We start from the raw sequence: 15,679 nt of genomic DNA, 5'->3' as shown, positions 1-15,679 counted from the left end.
GTACTAAAATGGCCCCCAGAGTCACCAGATCTCAACCCATTAGAGCATCTTTGGGATGTGGTGGAACAGGAGCTTCGTGCCCGGGATGTGCATCCCACAAATCTCCATCAACTGCAAGATGCTATCCTATCAATATGGACCAACATTTCTAAAGAATGCTTTCAGCACCTTGTTAAATCAATGCCATGTAGAATTAAGGCAGTTCTGAAGGCGAAAGGGGGTCAAACACAGTATTAATATGGTGTTCCTAGTAATCCTATAGGTGTGTATGTCATTAAAACAACTCATAATAGGCATTTTACACAGCAGACATTTTGACTTAAATAAATTTTGACTTTTGACGTAAAAGTAGGAAAAGCACAGGTGTTACTTATGGCACCAATGATGGCTCTTTTCTTTTTAAGTGTCCTAGAGCGTGACCGTGAGCCAGCATGGACAAAACCAGGACAATGAAATCAGAGGAGCTAACTGGAATTCAGCCTTTTCCTACTACTGTGACAAGTCAAAATGTCTACCATTAAAAGGCCTATCTCTTTTTTTTTTTAATACAGATGTTTTCTTATAACAAAAACCTTGTAAATGCTACTGTTTTCTTATTGAAATGTAATGTTAGGCTGATTTGGCCACTTCTTTGTGCCAATAGATGTGCTAATATATTCTTTTTTTTGACTGGACATGCCTAGATGTGGATCTTACCAGATATAGACGATGTCCTAGGGGACCGGGTTTCTGAACTAGCCAGTCCTTACTGCACTTACCAATACCAAGTACTATGTTTACTTAAACCCTTAGAAATATTAAACATTTAAGACTTGATTTGTCAGGTGTGCTAAATTCTATCTGGGGTTATCAAAAAGTATGTCACCAGTTGACTTTATTTGTTTTTACTAAGTATAGTTACATGATTCATATATTTTCTATTGATTTAACTTATTTGGCAAATAAATGTGCAAGTCAAGTCATATCCACATGGAAGTTGGAAGTTGGAAGTTGAATGAAGTTGAATACAGTTTTGGCATCTCCCACTTGTTACTGTAACGTTATTTCTTTGCACTGTAATACCACCAGAGGAATAAATCCACTCTGATTTGTGATGCTCGGCGGTTCCGGTAGGGGGAGACAGCTGCACCAACTCTTAGCCAGACTGCGAGACATGTGGCTGAGACTTTCTGAAAGCTACGCTTCGTTTTTTAGCCCATAACAGTTAGCGGATAGTGCGATTTGTCAGCATTTTATAGCAGCAGTTTGGACACTAAAACCAGTTTACTAGGTGCAAACCAGCTGCAGCAGCACTTAAAGGTGAGTAACGACAGTTACCGCTGGCTAACTGGAGCTAACTGCTAGCAAGCTGAAAGCGACGTAAGCAGGTGCTGTTGTTTAGAGCAGCTAGATAGCTTTCAGCTAGCTACATTCGCTCGCTGCTAGCTAGCTAGCTAACTTATGACCTTCATTTCAATCACCGTGGCTTATATCAGTCACTATTTAGCCATGTTTGCTGAAGTGCTAACAACAGCCAGCTAGCCCTTTGCTAGTTGTGTTTTTAGCTAGCATTAGCTGTCTGGCTAACCAACAACAATCATGTTGTCATCGTCGTCGTCGTGCTGGCACTGGTTGATCTTGTTGCTAATTTTGTTTCTCTAGGAGCCAGGCCGTGCTTGCATAGAACAGCAGCAAGATTCAAGTATTTGCTCGTCAACTCAACTCATATTTAGTTAAACCAACCACTTAAAATAGGGATTTACCGTAATCTGACGTTAGGCTAACTCTCGGTTGAGGCTTTCAGTCTTACAAGTTATCCGGTAACGTTAGTGTTAGCTGGGAGTTAAATTGACAGTTTTGGCACAAGGCTAGGGACTAATGGCCTGTGTTGATTTTATTTTAAGTGTTTTATATATGAAACCTCGTGGTTTTCCCTACATCACCGAGGCTCTGGTTTAGGCCCGTTGTACAGGTTTCACTCTAGACACATTTTAAGATCGTCCTAATGAAATTGGTAAAACCCATGACTGGTTCCGGATTAGATATCATTCTCATCTTTAGATCTCAGGCTTTTCTTCCAGCCAGCTTAGAGAATTATTCTGGTGTGCTGGATCTAGGTATGTTCACCGTCATTATAAGTTACATAACAGTTATGTTTGGATTCGGGACGTTAAAGCCTAAAAAAAACAAGCCTGGAAGTTGTACTCAGACTTGATTACAGACACCTGATCACAAATCTGGTCAGTAGCTAGCTAGCTTGCTAGCTGTCTGTATGGGTTTTAGGCCATTGTTTTTCACTTTTGCCAAGGAGTGAGTGAGTCAGCCTATCAAATGGGGAAAACAATCACTCCTAGAGTTTTAAGATTGTCAAATGTAAAAATGAGGACTGCAACCAACAATGATTTACATTATATCCATTTATTTTGACATTGATCCAACTTATCTGTCAGGGATTTTCTGTGTAATTGATTAATATATTAATTCATAGACTCAAGTTGCAACATGTTTCACTTTAGGAACTGTCACCATTAGGCCTACATAGTTTGCCATTAAGTAGTTTATTTTTTTTATTATACATTTTGGTCACAATTCTTACAACAACAACAAATCTTTTAAGGGGCTGTACTTGGCATTAATATAGTACCCAATGATTTGCTATGTAAAGATATATTGGAGAAATGGCGTCCTGAACAGACAATAAAGTCACACTCCCTCTCTGTGTTGTTATCTAAGCTTCGCTTCTTTTTTTTCTTTTCAAAAGCTGGCCCTACCATGTGTGCATGTAAGGGCCTTGTGCGTCGGTATCAAGACGCAGAGGGCTGTGACAAAGGGTCAGTATTTAAAGAAAGGGATATCTGCGTTTTGGAAGAGAGGGGCGTAACTTAAGTTGTCCAAACCACACAAGATGTCAAAATGAGATCAGCAAAGCTGGACCAGGCAAGACTGGTACAAGTCTGTGCGCAAACGTGTGAACAGAAACATCTCCACCATATAGAGTCGGACGTGGAACAAACGGGGAGAACTCCTGTCGGTGTTGCCACAATTTGTTGACACCCAAACAGTGTTACAAAACCCCCATGAAAAACACACTTAAACACAAGAACATACAAAAAGGCACAAAGAGCAGGGGACCTAACTTTAGACCCAGCGCCGCAAGATGGGATTATCAGGCAAGCTAACTAGCTAGCTGCTAATTGAGTAAAATTAAACAGTTCAAATGCTTCATACTTTTGTCACAGCGTAGGAAAACACATTTCTATCGCCTGTTGAGTGACAACTTTGCTCGGCTCATTTTCTTAACTAGCGTAGCATAAAAAAAGGGGGAATTAGCAAGCTAAGATAGTTAACTATCATGGCTAAAATGATGCACTCATAAGTCAGCGTAGCATCCAATCATAAGGATGTGTCAAGGCAAAGAGTACTAGCTAATCACATCTTTAAAGCGGCGGGCCTAGAAGCAGTGGGCTTAACTTGTAGGCCGCAGATGGACACCTTAGTTACACAATTACATGTAATCATTACAACAGGTATTCTGTAGTCCCGTTTTGCCGTAAATACTGCCAACGTTGTCTTTGCTGTTATCAAATCAGTCTATCTATTTATGTTTTAACATTTCAATTCAATTTTATTTATAGTATCAATTCTTAACAAGAGTTATCTCGAGACACTTTATAGATAGAGTAGGTCTAGACCACATTCCAGAATTTACAAGGACCCAACAGTTCTAGTAGTTTCCTCCAGAGCAAGCAACAGTGCGACAGTGGCGAGGAAAAACTTCCTTTTAGGCAGAAACCTCGGACAGACCCAGGCTCTTGGTAGGCGGTGTCTGACGGGCCGGTTGGGGTTAGAGTGAAGAGTGGAAATAACAAAAATAGGAAAAAAAATAGTAGTTTGTAGTAGTTCATGGCATAGCAGGGCACTGTGCGGCATTACAAGGCAAAGCAGGACGTAGCTGGGCACCGCAGAGTGTAGCAGATGAACCTGGCATCGCAGAACGTGTAGCGGGACCATGGCGACAGCTGCTACCATGATTTTGGAGCCTCTCTGATCCAAGGGAACATGCTGGGGGAAAAAAGAACATAAGGACCCAGGGGAGTGACTCCCCAGAGCTAGGTACATGTATAGAAGTATACTACTTCTTGAGTGCAGTACAGTTCCACAACTCTCCTCATATGTCGAACAAGGGTGATCCAAATCACGTGACTTTTTAACTTCAGACACGTTTCTGGTGTGCAAAGACATAGAAAACGCCATACAGCCGCAACAGAAACGCCATGCTCACTCCAAGCAGGCAATGTGCAGGAGCCCTAAGGGATTGGACTGCAGATGTGACCAGGGCAATAAATTGCCATGTCCGTACTGTGAGATGCCTAAGACTAGCGTTAAAGGGAGACAGGAACAACAGAGTATATATACGTTTCCAATTCTGAAAAGTGAATAGAGTACCACTGCCTCCTGGCATGGAGAGTTATTCCCCCACGTAGGCACAGTAAGGAGGTGCTAGCTGGCCGTTGACTGTAGTTGCTGCGGTGTGTTCAAGTGCAATTTCTTTTTTTGGGGGGGGGCCAAGATACAGTAAAAGAGAGGCCACTCTTTTTGCTGGCTTGGACTGGCTGACACCAAGCTGGCTGCTTGGTGTGTCAGCACCTTTTTCAAAGGTTGTCTTTGCGCTAAACAATCTCCACTGGCATCAGGGACTTCCAGGAAAAAACTTTGCATAGGCACAGGATGCATGTTATCAGGATTCTGCTTTTAACATCTCTTTCCTTTTATCCTCCTACCTCCTGTTATACACCCCCAAACAATTCAGTTATTTGTGTTAATAACATCCATAAACAGAAAGTGGCAGTGTCAGGAACATCAGTCATTTGTAGATTGGGCTAACTGGCTCAAAATGGTTTCTAAATGCCAAGTGCAACAGTATCCAGATGAGTTTACCTTGTGTGTTCAGTCAGAACACTAAGTGAATGTTAGAGGCTTACAAAGTCAATGAAAAGATATCTTTACATTCGAGTTAAACATTTTCAACTAGAGCAACAACAACAACAACAAAAAAGTGTGCTTGCCCCGTAGCTATATGAATCTATTAATGTCACCTATCGTTGCTAATGTCTGTGAAAAACAACGGCAGTGAGAAACAGACTTGCTTGCGTTGTTGCAGATGTAAGGTAAAACCAGAGGCTTACAGTGGTCAAGCAGTCGGTATGTGCACAGAGAGGTGGCAGCTGCGGGCTATTCACTGATGGGTCCCAATGTAAACACACAGAGAAAGAGACAAGAGGCTAAGTGAATCAATGTGCTGCACACGGCTCTATAATGGAATAAGATTGTACCCATTTTAAATAATAAACACACTGTTTATAGCAAAATGAGCTCCACTTTCTTTCTGAACACACCTTTTGACAGCTTCATAATCCACTCTTTATTAGTAAAAACGTAGCTTAAATGATTTTGGCTGGCGTCTATCAGGCTGTAAGTCATTTCTGCTGTGTGGGAATCGGGGCATTAAAAGGTGGATTTGTAGAAACTACTTGCTGGAGCTGGAAAATGTATCAACACCATCCATCTACTGATTCATCCAGGTCTGGGTTGCATTGGCGGCACCTTTTGCTAAGTCTTGGAACAAATTTTTTTTTCTTGACTTTAGTTTTCTTAGCATTGTGTGCGTATATATAAATTTGATTTTGTGACTCAGTTATAGAAGTACATGCGTTGCAGCCTCATCTAAAATGGAATATCCCAATACATGTTCTGTTCTATAACTCCATAGTAAGTAGTGGAGATGATATTAACATTGCCCACCACCAGTCCTCTTGGAAATGTAAACACATCAATGTAACAGGTTTCAAAATCACTCAAACAAATTAGTTACATAGGCTACATTATTTTCTTTCACATCTTGCTGCTGTTATTAGGAGATCGTAGTTTTAATTTCCCTGATGGCTAAACTGCGTTCATAACACGGTGTACATAATCCGCTGTACTTCTCCTTTACATCAACTACACCTCCATCTTTCATTTTCTCTCCTACTTTGTGTTGTAGTGGTGATCAGGACAGCCCAGGGGTGACATGACTGGAGCTGGAAGTGGTGAGACTTCACACAGCACAATGATGTTTTAGGTCAAATGTTCATACATATACACACACATACTATATATACTGTGTGTGTGAGAGTGTGTGTGAGAGTGTAAATGTAAATGTGCTGTATTTATATAGCGCTTTTCCAGTCTTAACAACTGCCGTACACCTGCTCATCAGATAAACACTCACACACATTCACACTCCGATGCGCAGCACCGGGGGCAACTCGGGGTTCAGTGTCTTGCCCAAGGACACTTCGACAATGACTGCAGGGGCGGGGATCGAACCACCAACCTTCCGATTGGCAGGCAACCGCTCTACCACTGAGCCACAGCCGCCCCTGAGTGTGTGTGAGAGTGAGGTGTATACCATTGTATTCATATAATACGATCAATCCAGGTTGAAGTCAAAAATAATAATAATGCATGCATGTTGCTTCCTCTAAATGTCAGGTTGTGGTCATCTAGCGGGGACTTCTTTGGTTGTTTGATGAATTGATCACCATTGATTGTGGTTGGCTGTGCGTGCATAGCCAACCACTAGCACTAGCAACGCACTAGCAACACACTCTGTGTTTCCGAGAGCACTTGAATCAGTCTAAAACACGTCACGTCAGACGCAGTCTTCTGTTGTACATTAGTATTGTGTTTCCGGCTTTGTGGCTCCAAACCCAACATAAACAATATTAGCTTAAGCCTGGCTGCTAGCAGCTTTATGGCAACTCTGCGGTGAAAAATGGCCGGGGGACGTCATGATAAAGTTGCATTAATCAGCTGATTTATTGGGTCTTTGAAGCGAACATAAAACACTGACAACGACACATGTGTGTCACTGCTTACGCTACTTTTCTACACACGGGAAAGCCTCACTTACCATAACAAATCCCGTCGGACTAATGTTACATGGCACACGCACACACACACACACACACACACACACACACACACACACACACACACACACACACCGATGTTTCCCACCTGTCTTAAAGGGGTTAAATGTAAACGATCATCCTGTAATCATGTAAAAGATGACCGGTGAAAGTTGTAGGCCTGCGATGTGACCGCCGCGCTTTGCGCACCTTGCGATGTAGATGATGAATACAAAATATCGCGCAGACCTATAGCCAGAAATGTTTATATAGTATTTCTGCATTTTTTTAGGCGGCCAGGGCCCGCCTGATGGGATGGATGCTGAGGAGGCGGAGAGATGTCCTATCTGCCTGGGCGTCCTGGCTGGAGGCGAACTCGCCATGCCCGACAGCTGCTGCCACGTCTTCTGCCTCAGATGTCTCCTCACATGGGCAGAGGTGACGCTCATTCCCACTACATTGCATTTGGAATGACATGAAATTTGTGATAAACATAGTATGAAATGAAATGGTGATAGCAGCAGTGCATTGGTGTTGGGCCAATTTGGACTTCAGAGCATAATCCAAATGCGTGTAAAAAAAAAAGGTCTATCTTGTAGGTGGCTTATACAATTTTTTTTTATAAATACTAAATGTCTACACACTGAAAATTGAAATAGTATGTAAATAGTCTTTACTTATATTGACCTTGCGCTGAAAAAGATAATTAAATCTTAACGTTTATATGCCAAAAACAGAATTTAGTGTTTTTACCAGAATATAATTTGTGTTTGAGTGGAAAAGTCTGTAAAGTATTTTGACCAGCGTTAATTGTTTTCTATTTTTTTCTTTCACTTTAAAGTTGCAGATGGCCCCCTCCTGCCCGGTGGACAGAAGACCTTTCACTAATGTTTACAGATGGGACGGGAATCTCAGCCGTGTGCAGGTCAGTCTGCCATCTACCTAGGGCTGGGCAATATATCGATGTTGTATTGATAACGCGATATGAGACTAGATATCATCTTAGATTTTGCATACATCGTAATATGGTAAATGTTGTCGTTAACTGGTTTTACAGGCTGCATTACAGTAAAGTGATGTCATTTTCTGAAGTCACCAGACTGTTTTTGCTGTTCTATTATTTACCTTTTATTTATCAAAAATCTCATTGTGTAATAACATTTTGTAAAGCACCAATAGTGAACCATACAACATTGTTGCAATATCACCATTGAAGTATTTGGTCAAGAATATCGTGATGTTTTATTTTTCTTTCTATATTGCCCAGCTCAACATCTACCTGTGTTTTTCTTCGTCATTGCTGACAATAGCATGGCTGCGTTTGCTGTTCAGAAGATGCCATTTGCTGCTGTTCTTTTCATAATCCGACACTCGCTCAAAGAAGCTTTGTTTTTAAGTTAGAGTTTGAGTACTTCTACAAATATTTGAATGTACATTCTAGCCCTTGCTACAAGCAAAACACAGAATGCTGATTAATTCTATCGCCGCCAGGAAAAGCTGTCCTATTTTGCAGTATACCGGAGTTGTGTATGTAGCGACTTTCCCGCACTGGCATACCAAAAGTGCTGAAGCCAATCTAAACATTAGATTTTGAACAAAATTCGCCGGCGGACTAGTTTGCACTTTGACCAGATTAGATACGTATCTGCAAATGTCTGTTTAGGGGCAAATTATGTGATTTTGATGGAATTAAATGAATAGGTGCTTCTGTCATTGTCGTTTACAGGTTCCTGTGAGGAAACGAGCGACTCAACCTGATGCCGAGAGTTGCTGCTGTAGAACCCCCGAACAAAAAGTCTGTCTAAAGTGAGTGTCGGCCACTTTTTTTTCTCTCCGTAGGATCATAAGGATTAGAATTTAAGCCAGTCTTAAGGTCTTCTCAGAGATGAGAGAAAATACGTGAGATCTACTCAATTGTTAATAAGGGAGAAGTGATGTTGTAGTATGAAATTCTGTGCTACTATGTTGAATATTTTGACTATTAAATCAACCTGAGAACAATTTAGATGGTGTTGTAATTTTCAGAAGTAATCCTGCAAGAAGACTGAGGCGGCAAAAGGTGGAGAGGATGGCAGACGCAAAAACAAAAGGACTTGTGAGGAAATGTAGGTTGACACCCTTCTTCCTCCAAAAATATGCACGACCAAATCTCTTTTGTCCAATTGGTTTAACAGTCTGTCAATGTCTTCTCCAGGTAACGATGACGACCCCTCCTCACTGAGTCGAAAAAAGGTGTTTTTTCCATTAGTTCCCTTTTTCATGGCCCTATATTCTTGTTTCAGTGTGAATGTAATATTCTTCAGTGTTTAATCTCATAACTGTTTTGATGCATTCTTTCAAGGTGAGAGGAACGGAGTGCTGTACATGGTCACCGTCTCCCTGTGTCTCATTAACGACTTCGTCGACTCAGGACATGTAAGTTACGCGTCCCTCTCTGTTAGCAGTTATGTTACAATGAGTGATAACAAACACTGCTTGTGTGTCCGGTGGTTAACACCGTAAAAAAGAATCTGAAATCGGGTGCCTTGATGGGGTGATTACCTGACTTACTAGTTGCTAGGCTTTCTGGTTTTCAATATTTTACCTTACCAAAGAAATTAACAGTAGCCAAGTTTACAGGGAGGGTTGTGGGTGAGATTAGGATCAGATTTTATGTGTATTTGCCATCAGTGTCAAAGGTTGAAAATTTAACCCTTGTGTTGTCCTCCCGGGTCAAAAACGGACAAAATTGACATTTTCGTCCCTTTTTCTGACTTATTATTTTAAGTTTTCACTAACACCACCTTACTAGTTTTACACTTCTTTTTGGAATTCATGGTCAATAACCCTCATTTATATATAATTATAGCTAATATTTGAGTTAAAAAAGCAGAAATTCTGAATTATTTTGACTAATAGTTAAGATCAGAGGAACGTACAGATGAGTTTAGTCAGGAATTAAAGTAATCAATTATATTTGCAAAGAGTGTTGTATGAAATCCATTTTTTCTGGTAATTTGGTTAAAAAGAAACCCATATTTTAGATATAGACATTTTTTAAATGGGTCAAATTTGACCTGAGGACAACAGGAGGGTGAAGTTAACTAGAGTAAGGCTGAATCCCATTCCTTCCCCTTACCCCTACCCCTACCCCTTGGCCCTTACCCCTACCCCTTGGCCCTTGAAACCAAGGGGTAGGGGTAAGGGGTAAAACATACCCTATGAATTGGGACACACTTGTGACATCACATACGTATTGATCACAACCTCCAAGATGCCGTCTAGGTCTGTTGATTGTGTGGGTTTGGACACAGTGTTATATTTTTATGTTATTTTAGGTTCACTTTGGTAGTGCAGAGTACTTATCTGTGAGTACTTAGGTCTGTTTGCAATACAAATGTGTATCACAATGCATCATGTGTACATATACATACATATACACCCTGTATACATGGTGTGTGTATATCTGTTTCAGTTATCACCGTTTTGAATGTCATTGATGTTCACAAAACATTTTGTTGACAAAAATCTGTCTTTATTGGTGATAAATTGAACATAACAGGCAAAAACGTTACATAAAATAATGTTACAGAACCTTGTCAACTATTAGAACCATAACTAACATGTCGACACACAATAAAGGCACTCATATGTGTAAACTAAAAAAATACACACAGACCCAAACAAACTACCACACACACACTGTGGTAGCTACAGCTGCTCTGATATTCCAGACCAGTCTGGAGCCTTTGGCCAGTAACCCCCCCTCACATATCATCAGTGTCCCATATCAAAACCAACAACAATTCACAGTGCATGAACAATGAACAGAATTATTAAATATTATACATAATAGTAGACTACCAATGCAATAATGAATGGGTACAACATGAACATATGATTAGGAAAGTCTGCTCGTTTGCAGCCCCAACCTGGATCAGCTGCTGTGTCCTCCTGTGTCCTCTGTGTGAGACAGGGCGGTATAGTTAGCACGTAGCGATGTATCATAGACCGTTAATATATATCTAGCTACAATCTATGCGATCTATACAGTCCATTCAGGCAGAAATAGGTGGGCTGTTCAACGTTAGCGTTAGCGATTAGCGTTAGCGATTAGCGTTAGCATTGCAAGCTAGCGATTTTTAAAAGTTTCAGTTAGGAACATGGGTACACATGTACAGGACTGCATAGACCACAAACAAGACTGTCGTAACTTTTTAATCAATTATTTAAACCTGAAAGTACTTACATTCATGTGTCCTCTGGTTGATGCAGCAGCCACACACGCCTGTGTGTTTTCTGTGAGGTCGCGTCCACACTAGATCCGTAGGGGTATACAGCCTTGATCCATGCCTACCCCTAGCTCGTAATACGTATTGGACCGGCACTAGGTGCCGCGTGACACCGCAAAAGGTAGGGAGGGCCAAGGGGTAGGGTACGGGGAAGGAATGGGATTCAGCCTAAATCTGACTTGTTTCAGAGTGATGTAACATTTGTGCACAATACTATTTTACAGCTAAAAGTGTCAGTGGTTCAGCCTTAACACTTGGAAGTACTTCCTAAATGACTCTAAAATTCTTTCGATGGATCCTGCAGTGCAGAGCCTGTGTGGGTGGCAGAGGACATGCAATATGACACCGGGTTCAAACTGTGCAAACCCCAGGCGCAAGACTGTCCGTGGCTTTCTCCCGCTGCTCCCATCCCTGCTACCGGCACCTCAAGGTAGGGAAATCCCAACTCACCACCTGCATTGATAAAAGGGCACAGAGTAGGGATGCAGACTATATTGGTATGGGCCAACGTTAGTTTAATTGGGTGGTAATCAATTGGTTTAATTAAAATTGGTCCTATGTGAACAACCGAGGATTGCTTTTGTCCAGCCGCTGTTGTGTGTGCGTCATGGCGACGCTGCACATTATGTCCAAAAGAGGGCCAACGTACAACAAGGCTTATAATAACTTGTATACAGGGCTGTGTTGAGTAAGTTGAAAGAGTATCAGTAGAAAAGTACACATTAAAATGCAACTATCATTCTTATTTTTAATATGGCTTTTTGTGTTCAGTTCAATAAAATGTTGGAAGGGATTTTCGATTCTTTTAAGCTGTATTCTGAAAGCAGCAGAAGGGCAGAGCAGTATGTTTTCATTTTTTTATTTATTTAAATTGCAAGTAATATTGTTATAGTGATATATAACAACGTTACCGCATACATTTCTCATATTATGCTGCCCTACCGGCAGGTAGTCTGGGCGGTTTGGGATTGAAAACTGCGCGAACCTTAAAGGCTCAATTCTACTCCCAAACGGACACAGACAGCTGCGGACACAACAGATGAATAGTAGTTCTGTTCATACTATTCACTTTGAGGAGGCGTCACGCGGACCCTTGCATATAGTAATGCAAATTAAAAACAAAAGCAAGCATACGTGGTATTACTAATTCAGTCAGGGAGAGAAGATATGACAATGTCCTTACTGTGTTTTTACAGTTGGTATCTTGTTTTTGTGTTGTTGGATTTACAGGCAGAATTTCCATCCTACTAGTTGGAACCACAGTCCATCTCCCTTTACTTCCACGTCACTGTTTGGCTCCGGTCATTTCGGTGAGTCTTTTCTTCGCGGATTTTTTTGTTAATCCGATGTAAACAATGTCCTTATTTGGATATGAACGTTATTTAGACTTTAATATACGATGACATGGCAGTAGTAAAACAACTTAACAAAAAATGAAGCGATCTAGATGACTTGATAGATTCCTAGATGATGTATAGTTTAAGAGGTGTAATAGCTGATTTGAGCTGTGAATGCTATTGTCCCGGACTCATATTGTTTTCTCTCCCAGTGTTTCAGGGCGTTGTCTGCGCCATCACGTGTCCCAAAGGTGGAGAGAAGAGAGGCGGTCGAGCTTCCACCTCCAAAGCTCCCACCAAAGAGGCCAAGTCTCTACCGTCCAGGCGATCTGGACGCAACAGTAAAAGCCAGGAAGAGGCTCCCGCTTCCGACCCGTCGTCCCCGCCGCAATCCAGCTCATCGGACGGTGACTCGTCCACCGGCCGGTCCGCCAAGCCGGGCAGGGCTTCCCAGGCGCCGACCAAGAGGAAGGGCAAACAGGTAACAAACCGAAAGGCCAGCGGAAAACGGAAACCCACAACAAGGAAAAAAAAATCCCCCCAAGTTGTAAACAGCCCGGCAGCAAGCGAGGAGGAAGAGGAAGAAGAGGAGGAAGAGGGTGATGGATGTGAAAACATGGCGACGAAGGTGGAGGAAGAGGACAAATCTGATCAGGATCAAGATTTGAAACCCTTAGAGCAGCAGCCGTCTGATGCTGAAGGGAGCCTCAATGAAGACCAGGACGGGTTCAACTCTGCTGACGAGCGAGGAGGCGCCGAACCCTCGAGTAACAACGTGGGACAGGACAGTGACGAGACTCAGGAACAACTCGACCAACGTCAACAGAAACCAGGTAAAGGGGACAATGACACGTCTTGTCCCTCGGACTCTGCTCCTTACAGTCCCGGCTCATGCTCTGAGGGAGACCAGAGCAAAAGGAAGGAGGCAGACCCGGCAAGCCCCGTCTCCTCCAGAGGAAAGGACTCGGAGGACAGGGCTTCACCGTCGCCCTCAGACTCTGAGAACGCTCTGCAGGACCATGCGGTGTCTCCACAACGTGACGAGCAGCCCGAGCAGGATGACGACATGGAGCTTTGTGCAGAGTCCGAAGAAGCCAATAATGAAACATCTCCAAAGGAAGCGATGGCTGAATCGTGTGAGAATTCCCCACAACCAGCTTCCCCATCTGCCGGAGAGTCGGAGGACGACTTGGCTGTCCCAGACCCAAAAGCCTCCGAGGACGCTGATGTAAAACCTGCTGGATCAGAAGAGCCACCCATAGTGGACAGCTCTGGGAAAGGAACAAAGGAGGACAGTCCATCCAAGGATGACACCAAAGTTGTCCCCATGGACTGCAGTTCACCCACGAGCGAGCACGGCAGCAGTCCCATTTTGGAACTCCCGAAAGAGAATGCTGCCCCCGCCGCTGCGGAACCTCCTGCGTCTGCAGGTCAAGTCACCAAAGATGAAAGCTACAAGGAGCAATCGGAGAGAGAAAGGAGCCAAGAGAGGAAGAATGGCAGGCAGCGGCGCTCTCGCTTCCACTCCCCAACCTCCAAGTGGTCACCCAAGAGGGAGTCCAAGCGAGAACCATCCAGGCGCTCACGGTCCAGAGAACCATCCAGGCGGTCACGCTCTCGGTCTAGAGAACCTTCCAAGCGCTCACGCTCTCGGTCCAGAGAAGCATCCAGGCGCTCACGGTCCAGAGAACGTGACGGCAGCCCGCCCTCGAGCCGTTCGTCCCGTGCCCGCAGCCGAGAAAGAGATAGGGATCGGGATGGGGAGAGAGACCATTCTAAGAGGGAACGTAGTCGTGAGAGGAGGAGAAGGCGATCCAAGAGTCGCTCAAAGTCCAGGTCACGGTCTAGATCACGATCCAGAACAAGATCCTACAGACGAGGGCCCAGCCCCGATCGGCCAACTTCCAGAGAGCAGTCTCCCCAGCGGAAGGAGCGACGGGGCGGCTGGCGGTCTGGGCAGGTCAGTGGGTCTGGGGGCGAGGGACAAAGGCATCACGGAGGCGCTGGGCGCTTTGAAAATGGTGGGCCTACAGAAAGTTCCCCTGAACGCCAATCCTGGTCAGAAAATCCCGACTGGGTTACCGAAAAGACTCGCGAGGTTGGCGCCGGCTCCCGCTGGGAAGACCGCAACAATGGCGGGAACAGAGGAGAGTCACGGGGCCGTGGGGGCCGCGGAGGGTTTGAACGCGGTCGGGGCGCAGGGCGGGGCAGCGGCGGCAACCGTAGCTTTTTCAACCAGCAGGAGGAAACAGGCGATAGCCGCTGGCAGCCCCGAAACACCTTCCCAGGTACAGGCAACGTTTCAGGGAGTGACGCCTACAGCCGCTTCAACGAGAACCGGGGCGGTGGCCGGCGGAAAGAGTCTGATCCAGGAGACTACGACCGGTCAGGCTGGTCATCGGCATCCAGCTGGGCTGTCAGGAGGACACTTCCCGCGGACGTTCAGGATTATTACTCCAAGCGGGAGAGAGGAGGACCAGGAGGCTGGAGCCGTCAAGAGGAGGAGCAGCCTGGGGCGGTAGCAGCAGCATCAGGTCAACAACCTTGTCAGTTTTGCACCACAGCTGTGAAAACCAGGCTATTTATTACAGTTTTTTACCATCACTTCAAAAACGCTTTTTACTTGGGAAAATGGAGATGATTAACAGCTAGTTAATTCAGCACCACACATGACTACTGCTCGTATTTTAGTGACATTTTCTTTCTAAAATACGAGCAATAGTCATGGTGTTTGGTATAAATGTTCTCTTTGAGGGTAGCAGAGGGAGGAAATTACAGTGCTGTATCTGGCACCAGTACCTCAACTGTGAACAGACACAAAACAAACTAGAAATTACCCACAGGCACCACTGTTCATTACATTAAACACAATATCTATTTTTGAGAATAGGCTAATAGTTTGATTCTACAATTTATTGTGTGAGCCACCTCCTGTGAAGTATTATGTGTACATTTTCAAAATAAATATACAGTACTTTAAATTAGAGCTGGGCAATATATCTATCATGATATGAGACTAGATAGCTTCTTAGATTTTTGATATTGTAAAATTGTGGTATGACATGAGTGTTGTCTTTTCCTGGTTTTAAAGGCTACGTTAATCATTATATCCACATTACTGATGATTATTTATCAAAAA

The 15,679-nt window shown here is 43.5% G+C and overlaps 1 protein-coding gene across 7 annotated transcripts in view; it reads left to right on the top strand.

Moving 5' to 3' along the window:
* Positions 1 to 1,066: 1,066 nt before the first annotated feature.
* scaf11 (SR-related CTD-associated factor 11) overlaps positions 1,067 to 15,679 on the top strand; it is a 17,037-nt gene continuing 2,424 nt past the window's right edge. For 2 of the 7 annotated variants that reach the window (XM_032505721.1, XM_032505719.1), the window contains exons 1-11: positions 1,068 to 1,299; positions 6,023 to 6,068; positions 7,225 to 7,370; positions 7,774 to 7,857; positions 8,659 to 8,738; positions 8,958 to 9,037; positions 9,127 to 9,164; positions 9,274 to 9,347; positions 11,508 to 11,633; positions 12,434 to 12,513; positions 12,753 to 15,074. In XM_032505721.1, coding sequence (XP_032361612.1) covers positions 6,050 to 6,068; positions 7,225 to 7,370; positions 7,774 to 7,857; positions 8,659 to 8,738; positions 8,958 to 9,037; positions 9,127 to 9,164; positions 9,274 to 9,347; positions 11,508 to 11,633; positions 12,434 to 12,513; positions 12,753 to 15,074 — 3,049 coding nt within the window. In that variant the 5' untranslated portion in view covers positions 1,068 to 1,299; positions 6,023 to 6,049. Of the gene's footprint in view, positions 1,300 to 6,022; positions 6,069 to 7,224; positions 7,371 to 7,773; positions 7,858 to 8,658; positions 8,739 to 8,957; positions 9,038 to 9,126; positions 9,165 to 9,273; positions 9,348 to 11,507; positions 11,634 to 12,433; positions 12,514 to 12,752; positions 15,075 to 15,679 lie in introns of all 7 variants that reach the window. The other 5 variants (XM_032505725.1, XM_032505723.1, XM_032505722.1 and 2 more) reach the window with 5 other exon arrangements.

This window comes from Etheostoma spectabile, chromosome 23 (genome assembly GCF_008692095.1).
Source record: "Etheostoma spectabile isolate EspeVRDwgs_2016 chromosome 23, UIUC_Espe_1.0, whole genome shotgun sequence".
NCBI classification, from domain to species: domain Eukaryota; kingdom Metazoa; phylum Chordata; class Actinopteri; order Perciformes; family Percidae; genus Etheostoma; species Etheostoma spectabile.
The sequence above is the reverse complement of the archived record's forward strand: the minus strand, read 5'-3'. Positions and strand labels throughout refer to the sequence as shown.